A 20,402-nucleotide genomic window follows, 5' to 3' on the forward strand; every position below is an offset into this window, starting at 1 on the left:
TATCAAATCAGTAACCTTTACCACCCTGGCACTTCTACTAATTTCTTCATTTTCTAGCCTCTCAGGCAGTAAGATCCCTAAAATCCAGCTCAACATCTTCATTTCTGCTTAATGCTGAAGACTACTGGATAATTATGTTTGATCTGTTTTCAGCATTTTGGATAGACCATCGTAGATACAATCACTGTTATGAGAGATGGACTAACATTCAAAACGAATACCAAATTGGTAAAATTTTCATTATGGTTAAAAATTCCAAAAGTAACTTAAAAAATTTCAAAAGCACTTAACTCTTTATTCACAAAAGATTCAAAATCTTACCTTAAAGTGCTTTGGATTGAGCTGGATTGGTGGTCCCCAAGTCAGGTTAGCAGAATGTGTTGTAACATGGTGTGCACGCAAGTACATTGGTACATCAACAGGCTTAACTCGTACAGGAAGCATGGTAGATAAACGTCCCAAACCCTATGAAAACCAACAGGATTAGAGGCTAAAATCTCATAAATAATACAATGTTTTTGAGTTCAGTAAAGAATTTCATAATCTTAACAATACATTAAATAGCTAAAACTTGTAATGCACTCAAAATTCTCCCAATATGAGCATAACACAAAAAAATTGCTTCTTACCGTAGCAGTCCTTGCAGCCACAGCAATAGCATACTCAGCATGGCGTTCTAAGTTTTGTAATTCAGCAGAATGCGTTACAGGAACACTAATCTGATTCCAGAGGTCCAAGTCAGGTGTTGGAGCCATTGTGTAAAAAACCTGTCACATTGCAAGTAAACATTATTGTGTTACATTGGTACTGTAGTTCTATATTCAATGTCATTTCTTAGGTATCTTTCTTATCTGTATTAATAAAGCCAATGTGTGGCAAAAATGGGCTAAATGCCGATAAGGGTGATTTCCTACTCTTATTCTACCTTAAAGCTTTGTTTACCCTTACAATTTACTTAGCCTATCCTGTGAACATGCACATCTGCCAGATCACATGTGCTTGTGATGTACAGTATACCTGAATTAAATCATGTATGACAAGAAAAATTTTGATGATGTCATGTTTTAAGTAGTTATGGTATTACTACAAAATAGATTTCTATCCAGTACGACACTGAGTTTATTGCCAATTTCAATGCAATTTTTACTTGAATATGTCCTTTTACAAACCTCAGATAAATGTTTTGAGTGGGCTACATTGAAAAACATCAACATTGTTATGAGTATATACATTTCATCAATGACTTATTAATAATGAAGGCATTCAAGTTCCCTCAAGCTTATATGTAGGCAGTGAATCAATTAAGACAAATATTCACATGCAGTACTGGTTTCACATGGTAGCAGTACTTTACCTTATAACCAACAACTTTTCCTCGGGATGGCACAGGTTCCCACCAAATCTCAATAGATGATTCTGAAGTTGCCAGGCCTTGAAGATTCATGGGGGCACGAACAAGATCTGGTTCAGTGTGGAGGTGCAGAAGCTCACTGTAAGGTCCAGGCCCCTTTGTTGTCCATGCTCTTACCTAAGGGTGTACATGAATAACAATTAGCCAACTAACATCACCCTATAAAGATAACAAATACATTCACACAAATAATTTCAAATTACAAAACTTTTGGTTACTGAATACTAAAGTTTACATTAGAATGTCAAGTGGACCTATGGAAAAATAACTTAAACAATAATAATAGCAGAAGTATTTATATGAATATAATCAGTAACACATTTACATTAAAGAGCAATAATACATGTTGCAATATTTACCTTGAATGTGTAATCCATATTCTCTTCAAGTCCATCAAAAACAATCCTGCCCTCAGTAGTATTTTTTACATGTTTGAAGTCAGTATTGAGCACAACATTCTTGTTAAATTCAACATCATAGTTAATTATAACACCATTCCTATCATTTGGGGTAGGTGGGTCCCATGAAAACACTATAGTGCCTGGTGTTTGGAATCTGGAAAGTATAAATTCAAATATAGTGCTCATTTTATATGGGAAGGCTGCAAGCTATTGAGAAAAGCAGTTTTTGTGGCTTGGTACCCTCAGAAACTAAAATTTTCCAAACTATAATCAACACTAAAACATGAAAAAAAGGCTCGTGTTATTAATGATCAAGTTTATCTGCTTGTTGGATTCAATACACCTGATGCATAACTGGTGAGAGTGACATTCTGTAAAACAAAACTGCTTTTCATGTATACACCACCAACAAACCACATTTATGTCTTGCATCACAATGGTATTCCTACTAAATACATAAAGCTAACTTAAATTTTTCACGAATAATTCAGACAGAAAGTCCATGTGAATGGAATATTGTCAGCTGAATTTGTTTTAAACAGCGGATGCTACAGAGTACTGTGATGTTACCTGTGCTGTTTGCCCTTATCATGGATTTTATAATGAAAAAGAGGATGCTTATTCAGTCAGTAAATCACCACAAAAATTACAAGCCTTGCTTAATAGAATGCATTAAATTTTAAAAGATATGGAGCTCAAGATAAATCCAAGAAAAACAGCTGTAATGATGTAGGCAGAAAGGAATGAAATGACACTGGATGGAGAAACGATTAAAGAGGCTGAATCTTCCAAATCTTTGTTTATGAAAGTTCAGTTAATTTGTCAATTACTGTACATGTAAATTGCTCTCTGTAAGCAGTAGTACCTCTCTCTCTCTCTCTCTCTCTCTCTCTCTCTCTCTCTCTCTCTCTCTCTCTCTCTCTCTCTCTCTCTCTCTCTCTCTCTCTCTCTCTCATTGTGCATTATCAATTTATCACAAGTTAATATCCTGTAATAAAATTAGTTTAATATAACTGTGTTAATCAGTAACATATTGCATTACCTGTTTACCCTAAGGTTCAACCAATGATATGCAATACCTTAAGTTGATTTACGTGTTTTGGATGAGTATGAGTTCATAAATTTTTGTATGCCATACCATATTAAAAATAATAAAACAATTACCCAGGGAGAGAGAGAAAGAGAAAGGTGAACTAACACACAGCAAGGGTGTACAGTAAACCCCCCGTATTCGCGTTCTCACGATTTGCGGACTCACGCATTCGCGGGTTTCTCTATGGAACATATCTACCCATTATTTGCGGAAAATTCGCCCATTCGCGGTATTTTTCACTGTGAAATATTCACTAATTACTGTATTTTCAGATCATTTTCATGAATAAATGCGCTTTTTGTGATAAAACTATTAAAATACTCAGGTATAAGCATTTTTACAGAGTTTTTTTGTGTTTAAACTATCAAAATGGGCAGTTCTAAGTGTTTTTAGAGGGGTTTTACGTATTTGCGGATTTTAGCTATCCCCAGCTAATACGGGGGGTTCACTGTACTATAGTTTAGTTCAACATAATGCATATACTGTATGTAAGTATACACATGTATGCATACATGGTCTACATATACACACATGCACAAATACACAGTTCACTGGTATTTCCACTTCAGAAAAGCCAATGTAATATTAAAATGAATTTTGCTTGCAAATTTAAGCATTCATAAATTTACTGTCCCCTTTGGAATTATCCACCGGAGGAGGGGAGATGTAAGGGAGTGAGGCAGGGAGGACACACAAAGAAATACACACAAGTAGCCAATGAGAGCACAAAACCTCCTTGACATAGCCACATCTTTTCAGCTACCCAAAAACAATCAACAAAGCAATGTGTATTGATGTTGCTTTTCAGCCAGCAAGTCGTGAAAGCCCTCAAGCAGATGAAAGCCTGCCCAATCCTCCCACTCAGCTCTCCTGGCCTTCCTACCCTGTAAGCACTTGCCCTAGCCTATCCCCCACAATACTAATCCACTCAAATGTGATATACAAAATGATGGTTAAGTGATGTTGATGTTTTTAAGCTAATAACAGTCGCAAAAGCTCCCCTGCATACAAGACCCTTCCAGCCCAAAAACATTTACTTTAGCCTATCATCCCCTAGTCTCTCGCCAACTTCACTCCATGACAGTACTCCTTCACCAGTGGGCGATAGACCAATTGGTAGACCTCTTAGCCAGGTATATCCCAGGCAAGAGGAATGTGGTGGCCGACAAACTGAATCGTCAGGGTCAGGTCCTGGGGACAGAGTGGTCCTTAAATCAGGAGATAGTGGACAGGCTCTTCCTCCTTTGGGGGAGGCCAATGATCAATCTGTTCATAAAAAGGTTCAACAGGAAGCTAGAGGCCTTCTGTTTGGCTGTTGGTTGTCCCAGACCCCTTCACCATGGTAGAGGATGCTCTGCAACATCCTTGGGACAACCTGGAGGTTTACGCCGTCCCTCCCTTTTGCCTGATCCGTCAGGTCTTGAACAGAGTAATGATTTCCCGGAATCTCAGGACGACCCTTGTAGCTCCCTGGTGGCCTCATACAGAGTGGTTGCCCAATCTACTAGCCCAGCTGTCAGCAGTTACTAGAAAGATCCCTCCACGGCACAACCTCCTCTGTTAGCATCATGTCGAGAGATATCACCAGTCAGTAGGGTCTCTATCTCTTCACAGCTGGAGACTATCCAGTATCTCCTGTGAGTGAGAGGCTCTTCCCCCAGAGCAGTGACAGAGATGTCTGGCTAACTCAGAAGATCTTTCTCAGCCATGTACCAGGGAAAATGGGCCATCTACTGTGGTTGGTGTCATCGAAGGGGTCTCTCTCCAATTGGAGCTCCTGTTCAGCAAAAAGCAGATTTCCTGATTTTTCTCTGGAGGGAGAAAAGTCTTTCTATGTCTGCCATCAAAGGCTACAGAGCTGTTTTGGGTTTGGTTCTGCACCTTAAAGAAAAGATGTAGACCTGTCTTCTGCATGGGAAATCTCAATGCTACTCAAAAGCTTTGAGCAGTCTTGTTCTCCTAGAGAACTTAAACATCCTAGTTCGGATCTGACTCTGGTGCTAAGTAATCTCATTCGAGCCCCATATGAACCATTGCGATAGTCATCTGACAGAGACTTGGCCCTTAAAATGGTCTGCTTACTGGCTTTAGCTTCATCGAAAAGAGTGGGCGAACTCCATGGTCTCTCTTCTTGATGTTAAACACACAAGGGGTTGGGGGTAGAAGCCCTCGAATCTGTCCCGGAATTCGTAGCTAAGATTCAAAATCCTTCGGTTCATGATGACACATTTGAATCCCTTTCCATCCCTTCCTTGGAAGAGTTTGTTGATAATGACCCAGACGAAGTGCTCTTATGTCCTGTTAGAGCACTGCGTGGTTACCTAAAAACGACTCGTCACCTCAGGCCGGGGTGTTGAAGAGTTTTTTAAAGTAAGCTCAGGCCGGATCAAGAAAGAAGTGTCCAAGAATACCATCTCCTTCTGGCTCCGTGCATGCAAGGGCATGTGATGGAACTTATCTGTTCATAGGATTTTGAAGATGGTACCTGGCTTCGTCAAACCACCTTCACATCCTTCTATCTTTGGGATGTTGCCCAAAGGTCCTTGGACACTTTTTCCTTGGGTCCAGTGGTGGCTGCTCAACAAGTTGTGTAGCTCATCCAGTGCCCCTAGTGGGACAGTTTGTATCTTACCTAAGATGATGGCAGGAAAGTGAGAATGAAAAAGATGACTGGTCTTTTTTCCTTTTCCTTGCCTGCTTCTTCTCTACCCACGAGCAGTAGGAAGGCTGAGCCATCATGAACTGGAGCTGGTTAGATACAGGAGAGTGAGTGGCTTTTCTGTTTGAGAAAGTTTTATTCATACACAAATATTTCCTTGCAGAAGCTACTCCTTCCTCTCTCTGACAAGGGGAGAGGGACGATAAACAAATTGGTGGCTAACATAGGTTTGTTGTCTGAGCAGATATAGTTCTTTTCCTTCCATTAATACAATGTTCCTCCACATTGTAAATGAGCCCAGTAGTCTGACAGTTTGATTAACTTTGTATCTGATGAGTCAGTCTCCTTCCTCTGCTTTAGCCTAACCAGGAAATGAGACCAAATGTGCTGAACCTCCAGTCGGTTCAAGACTTTCCTTTCCTCCCACCAAAGGTGAGTCTACCCTCTCGTTAAGATCTAGGTTCGTTCTGCATATGAACAAAAGATAAATTTTTAAATTAATTTGTATTTTTCATAGCTAACAAACCTACAGTCTTAACATGCACTGCCCACCTCTTGCCACCCCTCAAAGTGATTCCCTGGGCTGAAAAAAACTAAATGCATCACGACACTCTTGGGTTAAGGGAAATAGGCTGATGCCTCCTCTCTTGTTCATCACATTAAGACCCTAGGTTTATTAGCTATGACAAATACAAATTAATTTAAAATTTTTTCATTTTTCAGTGTGTTTATGACTGTAAAGTTATCATAACCTCTTTCCACTTAAACAGCTTCACCAACCATATGGGCAGTTTTTTCATTTTTATTTATTGTAAATATTTTATATATACAGGCAGTCCCCGGGTTATGACGGGTTCAGCTTACGACGTTCCAAGATTACGATGCTTTTCAAATATATTCATCAGAAATTGTTTCCCGGTTTACGACACATGTTCCGGGGTTACGATGCTTATGACGGAAGAAATATGGCTCCAAAACGGCAGAATAATCTAAATTTGAAGGTTTTTTTTATGAAAAGCTCAATAAAAATGCAGGTTACATCATTTTCAAGACCCCCAAAGGATTAAAAGTACGGTTTTCTAAGGTTTTCTTATGATTTTCAACGTCTCGGCTTACGACAATTTTCAGCTTACGACACAGTATAGGAACAGAACCCACCATCAAAAACCAGGGACTGCCTGTATACTGTGGTGTTGCGGACCCTCCAAATAACATCAATGTCCAAACAGTGTGAAGACAGATGAACAAGGAATTACCATATTTAGATTTTTGTGTTATTAGATACATTATTATACTTTACACTTTCTGATATTTCCTTGGTGATAATGCAGAATCGCTATTTATGATAGTGTGCAATTTCTTTATTTTTTATAGTGGCACAATTCTACAAGACTAAGTATACTGTATCCTTTTTAGTTTTTGTTTGCTTTGGTTTGCAAGATTATCAATTTTGTATTTTTTTTATATTCATTCTGAGAGATCTTATCTTGCAACAAGCACTGGCACTGATGTTTAAGCTTAATAGGTGAGCTATGTGGTTTTTTTCTGGCTAATTTTGACAGGGATCCACATCATCTTTGTAGTATACTTGTTGAAGGCCATATGTTTAACCCTTGAACTATTCTGTTGTCTGGAATGGTTTCTTATGCACTGGATTTTTACATGAGCAAGAAGAGATATGAGAAATTATCCAGACTTTCTACTGGTCGGGTGTGGGTGCTTCTTTAGCTTCAGCAACTTCTGCTCCTAGTTGAACGACTTCACTTGTCCAAAGACTCTAACCAAGGTGAGGGAGAGGCTACAGCTTCTTCTCACTGTCGTGCCCACCGCCTTTGGCAACAACTATACTCCAGCTCTCAACAAGACACCTAACTGAGATTTCTTTTCAGCCTCCAACACCAGTACTTTTACTGCTCCCTGTCATTCTGTTGTGTCCTTCCCCATTCATGCTCTTGCATCCAGTGGCATTCCCACTTATATGGGATCTCCCCAGCATGCTCCTGCCAAGCCTTTCTTGGTCATTCTACTGTTGCATCTCTCCATGTTTTGGCTTCTGGCCATCAGCAGTCGTCCTGCTGATGGCTGTGCTACTGTAAGGAACTGCTGTTTCTATCTATAATACAGGATCAAAGTCAAATTCCTGACATCAGTATTCCAGAGTATGACATCATTACTCTCAGGCACTCTTGGAGTCATCACTACCAAGATTAGGCTTCCTGCTCTAACAACAGACCCCTCAGAAACCTTTTAAGCAAAGGACATCTTAGACCAACCACCAGCTACCTGCTAACATAGGCTCTTGCCAAGAAATTAAGCAAAGGACATGTTAAACCAACTACTGACTATAGTCTGTCTAGAATGTTATGAAACACATAATAGGTTTCTAGCATTACCAAACTTCCTCAAGACTTTTAATATGGCTTAAGTCAATCCCAGCATCCTTCCATTCAGGGCCCTTTAATCCAGGCATACAATGTTTTTTCCAATGCCATACTATCATACTTCTTTCCAGTTAAGTAAAAGCTGCATTTTAAGCACCTTATCTTCTGAGATTGTTGTTGATATAGATTAAGCCAACATTGTGTTTTGAAAGAAGCCCATAAAGCTGACTGCTTTGTTTATTTTTACAAACTTGCATGTAAAAAACTTTGTAGGAACAGTGTGAGCACAATATAAATGCAGATAATAGTATGTCCTTGACTATACCTGGCTCCAATGTCTGTTATGAAGACAACTGTTTTCTATTTTGTTTGCAGCTTTTAAAATAGATGAAAATAGAAATTTAATGTTTTGTACCCTGTGATCAATATAGTTCAGTGCATTACTGGAATCTCAATGTAATACATTTTTTCCAATTTTATTATTCATAAAATATCTGTGGATCCTGAATATAACTTCTCGTGTCTGAGCATTTAATTGCTGATATGGGGAGCCTTCCATCTTAAACTGTCACACTTGGGTGTCAGAACAATAGTAATAAGATACTTAACCTCCCTGACCTGAAACAGAGATGTGGCAAAGTGTATGCCAGATCTACATTGGTTCCCAACCTTATGTTAGATTTAATTAATGAAATTGATGCAAAATGGCAACACCAGAAACCTACTCTGTTTTGCAACATTTTGGACAGAGTATCCTGCAAATATGGGCTCTTGCCAAGAAGTCTCCAGACAGCCAAACTGCCAGTCCATCGGAATTGTGATCACCAAAGTTGACTGAAGTGGCCTCTGTGACACTGGGGAGGGACCTGGTGCTTTGGCTGGCACCTTGTATCCTTAAGTTCCAACTTGCCAGCCAAGAAAGCTAGGTTTGGCAAAGTTCTTGAGAAAGTACACTTGGTGGAAGACTTGCATGATGACAATGATGATGACCACCCTGTCTGCTGCCTAGACCAGCAATAAGCCTCTTTTTATAAGAATCCCTCCTAGATTTGAGGAATATCCAGTCCTGAGAAGCAACAGAGGCTAAAGAGGTGTTCTCCATTGTATCTTGGAGCCAAAATTCCAAAAGCCAACACAACAACAGATAAATGGAATTAGTAAATTACCTTTTGGCAGGCAAAGGCTGTGAAAGGACAGTGGTGATGTCTCTTCTGTTCTTCAAAAACCATGACTAAGATGAAAAAGTCAGGGAGTTCATGCCAATTAGCCATCTACTTTCTCTGACAGAGGAAAATGAGGGTCCCATTGTTTATCCAAGGATGATGATGATGATGATTCACTGAGTTAAAATACTTGCCTCACAAGTACAGCATCAAGGCAGATTCCCTCAACAGGCTGAATGATCTCATTATCAAGACATGTTCAGGGCTCTTTAGTAAAAGAAAGGAAACCCCATTGGTAGGCCTCTTTGGAATGAACCTCGGCAACAAAGTTCTAAATTATTGCTCCATGGTTCAAGACTGCAGAATGGAAGACTGATGCCTCAGTGCATACCTGTGACACCTTAGAAATATATAAATTTTTCCTCCCTTTGGGCTTATCATGAACATCTTCGATAAAACAAGAGCTTCACAATGCCTTTCCATGACACTGATTACACTTTTTTTGTCAGAAAAAATTATTCTCATAAATGTTTCAGGGAGCCTGCCAAAGTGGGAAAATCTGTACCAGTCACACTTAAGGAGGTTTCACCACTACCTGGAAATGCTCAACCTTCATCTTCAGAGGTTATCCAGTCAAGCCTCAATAAAAAGGGATTTTTGGCATAAATGGCCAAAGTATTGTGAAACACAACAACATTGGTATTATTTACCTTCAACAGTCCATTGTGAGGAATCTCTGTGATTAGTATAGTGAACAGGATTAATCCTATTGAAGCCTCTACTCTAGCTATAGCTGACCCCCTAGTGTTCCACAAGCAGGAGATAAGAATGTCTGTTTCAGCCATTAGAATTACACATAAGCAGAATGTTAGCATTTTGCAATGGAGGGACCCTTGATATCTACCAGACTTCTCTCTGGTGTTGAAGAACTTTGCAAAATTTCCCTATCAGCCAATGAAACAAGCCTATTTCTTTACTATCAGGCTGGAGACAGCTGGGTTACTTGCTTCTACTCACATATAGCAGTGGTAAGTGTACATCCTTATTTTAGCATAAGCTTATCATTTATGGAGAAACAATTTATCAGATTTTTTGTGGCATAATTCCACTGCGCTTTGAAATCAAGCACGCATAGTGTATGAGAAAGTTTATCATGAGGTGTGAAAGAGATCCTGCTCTTAGTAGTGATGACTGTAGGTCGAGTCTACCCTTAAGTCATCATTCTCTGGAGTTGATTCTACTATACCGCCCCCTTGTAGGAGCTGGCAGAACTGTTGTTTATTGTCCTAAAAAGAAGGAAGAACTTCTGGCTCAAGTCTTTGTAAGGCAAAAAATGTGGTGAGTCCTTGGTGTTGCCTCAGTCATGCTTTCCAGAGTCTAAGTTCTGTTCAATGGCCTTCAGATCTAGAGAAACCAAAGCCTTGTTTCTGGGACTTGACAGTCATGGTGGTATAGAAGCTATCAGGGTCTTTACAATCTTTTTTTTAAAAAGACTACCAATTTCATTGCTCCTAAGATTACTAGTATCCTCTAAATGTTAGTTGAACTAGCAAGTTTTTCTTCTATTTGGTAGAAGGGCAACATTGCTGCAATACTTTTTGGACTAAGTCCATCCTCATGCCCATCAGAATGCAGGTTGATCTCAATTACCCCTGTTTTATCTAAGATTTTTGAGAAGCTGCTCTCTAAGCATCTTTGTAGGTTTACCTGCTATAAGCATGACAATTTGGGTTTTGTAAAGGCCTTGATACTTGTGATACACTCTTGTCAATATCTACCATCTTGCAGAGATTTTAGTGCAGCCTCTGACTGTGTGAATCATATAACATTTACCTACAAGCTAAGATCATTGGTTATTGATGGATCTGTTATTAATATTTTAAATGAATTTTTAATATGCAGAACCCAGAAGGACTATGTTGATGGCTTTAGTAGCTTTAATAATTTCATTTCAGGTATTCCTAAAGGTAGTGTTCTTGGACCTTTGCTATTTATTATCTTGTGACATGTGACAAGCTCTGGAGAACAAGTTGATTGCTGTTGTTCCTTCTCTGCACCATAGGTCCATTGTTGCAGAATCTTGAACAGAGATCTGGCATATATTTATGAGTGAAGTAGGCTCTGGGGCATTAACCTTAACCCTTCTAATACTCAAAATATGATGCTCGATCCAGAACACTTTTGCTTTTGTATTATGAGTTACATTTAAATGGTACTGCTCTAAATGTCAGTGACACTCTTGACATTATGAGTATAACTTTTTATAAGAAACTGATTTTTGAGAAACATATGCAAAACACTGCTTCCTTTGTTCCTCAAAAAGTTAGTATCTTTCGCAAATGTTTTTGAATGTTTCATGACAGAGCTGTTATATCTAAGTGTTTTAACGCTCTTCTTCTTCTTTGTTTGGAGTAGGCAGTCCCGGTTAACAGCAGGGATTCCGTTCCCAGCCAAGTGCCGCAAACCGAAAATCACAGCTAACCGAAAATCGCTGCTAAACGAAAACCGGTGATAATAGTACAGGCAGTCCCTGGTTATTGGCAGGGGTTTCGTTCTGAGGGTGTGATGATAACCAAAAATCGGCGATTTTCAGCACTTTTTCAGCGATTTTCAGGGCTTACTGGCGCCGAGATGCGCAGATTTTCGGTTATCGGTGCCTCTGTTAGGTATGTATCGGCACTGATAAGTGGAAATCGGCGATTTTCAGCGCTGAAAATTGCCGATTTTCATCGCTAGACAAGCATCATAAAACCGGATTGCCATTAACCAGGGACTGCCTGTACTAATAACCTGCTTAACGGCGCTGTTAACCGGATATTGGTGCCACTGACCGGAGATCAGCATTGCCGATAAGTGGAGCTTGGCGCTGTTAAGTGGAGATCAGCACCACTAACTGGAGATTGGTGCCGCTAACTGGAGATCGGCACTGAAAATCCAGTTAACAGCGTCACTATAAAAAGCACCGTAGAACCGGATTGCCGTTAACTGATGCCACTGGTAAGCGGGGACTGCCTGTACTATTCTCAGCACAGTCTTTGGGTGCCAACTCTCATCTAAAGCTCTTGGACAGAGTTATGTCATCAGTCGAGGTTTATTTTACAGACTTAATGTTGAAGTGTGGCATAGACATAAAAGTGACTTCATTATGTTTCTTGCATACAAGGTACTAAGACAAACATCCCCTGCACTCTCCTTCATCAGACTTTGCAATTTCTTCTTGCAACACTAGGCTGGCTGCTGCTGCAAACAGTGTGTTATTTTCTAGTTATAGGTTTAATACTATTCAGTTTGCTATGAGTTTTATTTTGGCCACAACTAAAATGCAAAATACTTTGTCTAGTGCAGTTGTGGTATCTCTGACCTCCAAATATTTAAGTGAGGAGATAATTCATTTCTGCTTTCTACTGACATCTCCTGAATTCAGATACATTATTCTTAGTTTCTATTCCCTCTCATTTATAAATTTATCACCTTTTCTTATAACTTGTCCCTCTCTGCAGACTGACTGCCTTTGGAGGCCTCTTGAGTCTATAGTCTAACCAACTATCCATAGAGGTTTTTAGCAGATGATTTAAGGAAAGATAGAAAGAAAACCATTAGAGTTCAAGCTTCTACTTTACCAAAAGGGCCATTCCAGTTCTTGACCCCTGTTCTGTTCAGAACTTGAGATCTGAATGTCTCTCTTTGCCAAGAATTCTTAAAATAGTTCCTTCAGGTCACTCTTGTGGAGTTTCAGCAGCTCAGCTCCCTCCTGTTTAAGTTACTATTCAGGATATGATCAAAGAAATGGGTTTGTTATAAAAAAAAACTGTATACTCATTGTAATCAACATTTATTTTTTCTATACAAGCCTATTACTTTAAACCATAATGCCTGCCTCCCACCACCCTGTTTTGTCACAGGGGACCTGGAGAAACCTTAAGTGCATGCACCCACCCATTGAGAACAAAAGGTCTTCCTTTTTTCTACTGAAACCAGAGTGTGTAGGGATTCATGCCAACGCATTAATATACTATGTTAAATATACGGCCATATATATATATAATGGTTATTGTAAAAACAATGAATTTTAGTTTATAAAAAAAGGTGCTCTCTGTTTTTATACTGACACTAAACCCACTGCCCATACCACATATTAGTTATCTAAAACCTGTATAAAGACTATGATTTGAACATATGTATTATTGAGCATTTATATCCTATCATATAAAACTAAAATGGTAAGTAATTATATACCCACCTATACGTTATGTTTACAGGTGGACCAGATGGAGCAGCCTCTGGTGTAGTATAATACTTCACAGCCTGCTGACCATAGCTAATATGGTTACGTGCTGACACTCTTATCTCATATTCTATTCCCCTTTGTAAATCACTCAGGGTCTTCTGAAGCATTGACTGACCTTCGAGGGTGATTGTAGACATCTGCCCACCTGTTGATATAAATCTTGACTATTTACACATCTGATGTTAATGTAAGCCATCTATAACCTATGTCTACCAATTTTTACTGCACTAAATTTCAAAAAATTTTCAGAAACCATCACAGTACTGGTTAGAAAATAATGCAAAACACAAACCTTTAGGACCATATTCTAACCGATACCCCATGAGTTCCCCATAAGCTTCTGTTGGTGGTATCCATTCTACATGAACAGTAAGCTTTCCAGAAAACTTGTCCACTGTACCACTGCAAAATAAAAATTGAATACATACAAAAATAAAACACTAGGAAATCCAACATAGAGACAGTCATATGTAACAAAATTGAATTATATGAATAATTGCTATTTTAGATACCTTTTTTGCATATTAAGAACTCTTCTTATCTTTTAATTAAATCTTGCTTGATAATGTCTCAAATGAATTACAGTAATGTAAATGAATTGCATACCTTCAATAATTTTCAAAAAAGTTGAGAAAAATATAAAAAATTACACATCAAATGACTATTTTTTTTATAGTAAAAAACAATGCTCTATTTTACTATTTCAGACACCACTATACTTACAAACATTCAGATACAAACAAATGGGATTGCAAATTAAAACTGTGTTCAGAGTGCTCCCCTTTCCCACCCATAAGTTCAAATTTTGTTTTGCATGCCTATTCTGCACATACAGTACTGTATGTACATTGTATTGTGTTTCAGGATGAAAAAATGTACAGTACTGTATTAACTTCATATCATACTGTACTTAAATAGGCATAAAGATTACAGTAACCAACTTGGAAACAACTCAACATACAAACGGCCGACCAGAATATAACTCATTCGTAAGTAGGGTGGTGTCTGTATTATCTTAGAAGAATATACACTTTTAGACATACTGTACTTTACTGAAAAGAATGGCAGTTTGTATACCATTGAGCTTAAACTGCATCTTCTTAACTTGGCATACAGTTCTTAATTTCAACTGGTAAATTATAAAGCAGTCAACCAAAGTGCATTTATTTATCCTGATATGTATTTCAGTAGTTCACGCTACCATTTACAAAGAATGAATGGCACTATGGGCATACACATGGTATATGTATACCTGAAAATGGGTTTACAAAGAAGGGAGGCAGTTTTTAATTGAATGATCTTGGCTGGGGAGCTCTCCTATTAGCTGTGAGTCTGGCTAAGTGGCAAAGGCATTGATTGGCTGGTACTGGGGGCTCAGCTCGCTGGACTCAGCACTTGAGGAAGAGGGTGGTTATTGCTTTATTTCAGGGGCCTCACCACTCCTGTTCATGGGATTGCTGCTGACAGTGGCGCTATTTTTCATTTTTCATAACGTATTGGGCAGTCCTCCAATCCCTATAGCAGATTGTAAGGTTGACTGTAGCATCTACTTCAGCTGGGGTTACATGATGTTTTTCAGGGCTGTATCATCCATCTTATACCTATTATTATTATTATTATTATTATTATTATTATTATTATTATTATTATTATTATAGCATCTATTTTTTTTGGGCTATCTCAGTCATCCTATTTAACTGGGTGGTATTTATAGCATGGAGTTCTGGGTTGCATCCTGCCTCCTTAGGAGTCCACCACTTTTCTCACTATGTGCACTGTTTCTAAAAGCATGCTCTTCTGCATGAGTCCTGGAGCCACATCAGCATCTAGTTTTTCCAGGTTGCTTTTCAGGGATCTTTGGATTATGCCTGGTGTTCCTATGATTAAGGGTACAATTTCCACTGCCATATTCCATATCTTTATTTCTATTTTCAGGTCTTGATACTTATCAATTTTCTCTCATTCTTTCTCATCTACTCTGATGTCCCATGTGACTGTGACATCAATGAGTAATACTTTCTTCTTGATTTTGTCAATCAGCATCAAGTCTGTTCTATTAACCCATATAACCCTCTCTGTTCTGATACCATAGTCCCAGACGATCTTTGCCTGAACATTTTCTATCACTCCCTCAGGTTGGTGTTTGTACCCCTTATTACTGCAAGCTAGCTGGTGTTTCTTGCACAGGCTCCAGTGGAGGGCTTTTGCTACTGAATGATGCCTCTTTTTTACTGATTCTGTGCAAGTGCCGGACATTCGCTCGCTATGTGGTTTATGGTCTCATCTTTCATACTGCACTTCCTGCATATGGGTGAGATGTTATTTCCATTTACAGTATTGTTCTTTGACATATCTGGTTCATTGCTGGCCAGTTCTTTAGTCTGTCTCATGCACTGTCCGTGCATTGGTTTTTTGTGCCATTCCTCTATTCTGCTTTTCATTCTCCTGTCTCTGTGTATTTCTGTGTCTTCGTCTACTTTTATCATTCCTTCTTCCCATACACTTCTTAACCATTTGTCTTAACTGGTTTTCAGGTACTGCCCCAGTGCTCTGCTCTTGATGTTGACACAGTCCTCTATGCTTGGTAGACCTCTCCCTCCTTCCTTTCATGTTATGTATAGTCTGTCTGTATTTGCTCTTGGGTGTAGTGCTTTGTGTATTGTCATGTGTTTCCTAGCTTTCCGGTCTATGCTTTGGAGTTCAGCCTTCATCCTCCATATCACTACTCCCGTGCTGTATCTGATTACTGGTACTCCCCGTGTGTTAATGATTTTCATTATGTTTCCGGCGTTAAGTTTTGACTTGAGTATCGTCTTAAGTCTCTGCATATATTCTTTCCTGGACATATCCTTCATCTCTTGGTGTTTTATATCCCCCTCCTTCTATTATTCCCAGGTATTTGTATCCTGTCCCATCTATGTTTGATGCTACTCCCGTCTGGTAGCTTTATCCCTTCAGTCCTTGTCACTTTGCCTTTTGTGTGTTGCCCAAGGCACATTTTTCTATTTCAAACTCCATCCTGATGTCCCCAGATACAATCCTTACAGTCTGGATTAGGGTATCTATTTCCTTGATGCTCTTACCATTCAATTTGATGTCATCCATGAACATCAGGTGGCTAATTGTTTCCTCCTTTCTTGAGTTGGTACCCAGCATCCTCCTTCTGCAGTACTTTTGCCATGGAAATCATGGCTACTACGAAGAGTAGTGGGGACAGTGAGTCGCCTTGAAAGATTCCTCTCCTGATGCTAGTCTTATCCAGAGCTTGTAAGTACTACTGTATTCCAGTTGCACATTGTATTTTTTAGGGAGTGGATGGTATTTTCCTCTGCCCCATATATTTTTAGACATTCTATTAGCCACATGTGCTAGTCTTATCCCAGAGCTGGTAAGTACTACTGTATTCCAGTTGTGCATTGTATTTTTTTGGAAGCTGATGTTTTCCTCTGCCCCATATATTTTTAGGCATTCTTTTAGCCACGTGTGCACTATAATGTTGAAGGCTTTCTTGTAGTCAATCCATACCATGCTTAGGTTGGTTGTCCTTCTCTTGCTATTCTTCATTAGCGTTTTGTCTATCAGGAGCTGGTCTTTTGTGCCCTACACTTCCTTCTGCATCCTTTCTGTTGGTGGGGGATGGTGTTTGTATCCTCTAGGTAGTTGTAAACCCTTTCACTGATGATACCTGTTAGTAACTTCCATATTATTGGTAGGCAGGTGATAGGCCTGTAGTTACTTGTTATATTTCCCCTATTATTATTATTATTATTATTATTATTATTATTATTACAGGCAGTCCCCAGTTATCGGTGGGGGTTCCGTTCTGAGGGTGTGATGATAACCGAAAATTGCTGATTTTTGGCACTTTTTCGGTGCAGAAAAGTGCCAATTTTTGGTTATCGGTGCCTCTCTTAGGTATGTATTGGCGCCAATACCCAATTATTGGCGCCAATAAGCGGAAATCGGCAATTTTTTGTGCTGAAAATTACCAATTTTCATAGCTAGACAAGCCCTGTAAAACCGGATCGCCGTTAATCGGGGACTGCCTGTATTATTATTATTATTATTATTCATTATTATTATTATTATTATTATTATTATTATTCAGAAAATGAGCCCTATTCAAAAGGAACAGCTCACAGAGGCCAAAATAAAAACATAGCAATGTAAGTAAATTATTAAAATACAAGGAGAATTGTTTTAGGGTAGTAATGCTGTTTTAGGGTAGTAATGCATTCCTCCTTTGCTTGAATTTTTGAGGTTCCAATTGCACAACATCCTTAGGGAGACTGTTTCACAGTCCAATAGTATCACCTGCCATCGGTGTTCTTTGACACCTTGAGACTTGACAGTAAGAATACCCGCTGTCAATTAGTGACTGGATGATGTGTTCAAGTACTTTTAGCCAAAATAAAACTTCTAACAAACTGATGCTGAGTAAAAGAAAGACGAAGCATCCCTGAAAAACACTATTCGGGTTCGTGTAACCCCTGCTGAAGTAGACGCTACAGTTGACCTTACAATATACTAGAAGGATCAGAGGACTGTTCATGCCTCATGAGGAATAGCAGAGATCCCATGAAGAGGAGAGTCTGCTAAATACTGTGCTCTGAGAATTTATGCCACCATTCATACATCGGTATGACCACGATTTGCCTCTCCAAAAGGATCACTGTCCATCTACATGAAGGGGTGGTATACTAAAACTGAATGAGGGAACACAGCAGTGCCAACCAACGCCTGCAGATCGTGAGGAACCCCACAATCCTTGATGATGACATGCTACAAAGTGGCCCTCATCATTCTTCAGTAGAAACCTACATTTAACATTGCTTTGGAGACCATCCTCCTTCCAGCCACCATCAGGAAAACAACAAGGTGTTCCCCTGAGATAATGCAACAGCTGCCCTCCTCCTCCTCAAACACTGAGCCCAGCGAGCAGAGCCCCAGCACCAGCCAATCAGTGCCTTTGTCACTCACCCAAATTTATATATATATATATATATATATATATATATATATATATATATATATATATATATATATATATATATATATATATATATATATATATATATGTACCTCTAATGCCATTCACCCTTTGTAACATCAGAATAATACATAAAATTTGGTCAGCCGCTTTATCATTTACCAGCTGAAATAAAGAAAATTATACACCAAGATGAGAAGGCACAGTATAAGCTCAACAGCAAACAAACTGCCATTCTTTTCAATGAAGTACAGTACTATTATTACCATTATTTAGTAGATTAATAACACCAATAAAAATTAATCATTGCCATATGTGCAGTTTTACTATTTTACCCCTTTAAATAAAAATAGTGATGGCTGCTGATGTAGTATCATTTTTGTTTGAGACAATTACAGATAGTAATTTTTGCCTTGGATTTCATTAAATATTGTATGTACAACAGAAAATGTTCTAAAGGTTATTATGTAAATATTATATAGAGGATGGGTCTTACTTGGACAGCATCAGATTATAATGAGCATGAATACTGTTCCTTACAGTTGTTGGAACAAAAATAATAAATAACACTTTGCTTCTGACAGAGAGAGAGAGAGAGAGAGAGAGAGAGAGAGAGAGAGAGAGAGAGAGAGAGAGAGAGAGAGAGAGAGAGAGAGAGAGAATCATGTTTGTATTTTGATACTTCAATATAGTAGCAGATGTAATAATGGTAGTTAATTATCCATATATTTTTGAAAATATTTTAGTTATGTTAACTGTCTACGCATGTTCTATAGATATATAAAAAATTTTTATTGATGTAATTTTTTAATGACATCAGTTCAGGATTGCCACCCACATTTACCTAGTGGATAATGTAAGTGGACATAAGGATGGATGGTACAAGAATTATACAGTCGACCCTCATTAAGATAGACTAAAAGGGGGGCTAGGGTGTCTATCTTAGCTGATAGTCCGGTTTAACCGGCAATATCTGTATATACACCTATAAATACCCATAAGTATACTGTATTTCATTATTTTTGTAAAGAGTATGAATAATAAACCAATGTAGAAACGTTTGAATTAAAGCTCATGGTAAAAGATGAAAAATTAATAAAACATGATAAAAATGACAGAATTCAGCCGCACGTGTAGATGCCTAGGCCGAGACATGAACACATAATTGTTAAGTAAAAAGAAGTGGAGTCTCTAAAATGAAAAGTAAGATAATGAAATTTATGTTACAGGTACACAATCCTTTACCCGAAATCCTTGGGGCCAGATGTGTTTCGGTTTTTGGAATTTTTCGGATTTTGGAACTGTGGGGTCAGGAGCATATCAAACATCACTATTGCAGCAAAAACATTTTTTCCCTTTGTTCATGTTTTTTCATTCTAGTTGTTTATTAATTATAGTTTATTATTATTTATATTACAATATACTGTTAAATGAATGTGAGATAATATTAAGATCATCAATAATAAAATACAGTAGTGGGAAAATTAAGACCATATGTTCACTAACATTTTGTTTTCAACAAAAACATTCCGTAAAACGTAAAAATATACATGATCAAAATAACTGTAATGAAACTTGTGAATTTTAATGATAAGTAAGACTATAAAATACATTTCATCATATCAATCTTGGATAGGGTTGTTTTTTATTGTTACTGACGTTGTCATCAGTTTGCAGTCGTAAATCTGAGGATGGTCCGGGAATAGGATTCGCAAGTGATGACGCATCACCACAACAGACTATTAGTGGAATTTTTCATACCACTATAATATATTAAAGTTAAAATTATTGCTGAATTCATGTTTTCATGAAGAAATAATTATATAAAGCAAATTACTGAGTAATTTTTGCCATCAGCAGTCAAATAATCACGATCATGGGAATGTTCAAACTTAGTGCCATCACGACATATATCTATAAATAGAACAGAAGTAGAGGGCTGTCATTGCTAGCAGATCTCCATGGCAACCAGCCAGCCAATCAGGTTTAGATGTATTCTGTCAGAGAAAGAACTTT

The 20,402-nt window shown here is 38.3% G+C and overlaps 1 protein-coding gene across 9 annotated transcripts in view; it reads right to left on the bottom strand.

Moving 5' to 3' along the window:
* Lar (tyrosine-protein phosphatase Lar) overlaps positions 1-20,402 on the bottom strand; it is a 1,190,865-nt gene that overhangs the window by 65,903 nt on the left and 1,104,560 nt on the right. For all 9 annotated transcript variants that reach the window (XM_067129385.1, XM_067129424.1, XM_067129376.1 and 6 more), the window contains 6 exons: positions 13,689-13,798; positions 13,349-13,541; positions 1,771-1,966; positions 1,355-1,528; positions 630-767; positions 322-465 (listed from right to left, as the gene is read on the bottom strand). In XM_067129385.1, the coding sequence (XP_066985486.1) occupies positions 322-465; positions 630-767; positions 1,355-1,528; positions 1,771-1,966; positions 13,349-13,541; positions 13,689-13,798 (955 nt within the window). The remainder of the gene's footprint in view (positions 1-321; positions 466-629; positions 768-1,354; positions 1,529-1,770; positions 1,967-13,348; positions 13,542-13,688; positions 13,799-20,402) is intronic.

The sequence above is a fragment of the Macrobrachium rosenbergii genome, chromosome 3 (assembly GCF_040412425.1).
Source record: "Macrobrachium rosenbergii isolate ZJJX-2024 chromosome 3, ASM4041242v1, whole genome shotgun sequence".
NCBI lineage: Eukaryota > Metazoa > Arthropoda > Malacostraca > Decapoda > Palaemonidae > Macrobrachium > Macrobrachium rosenbergii.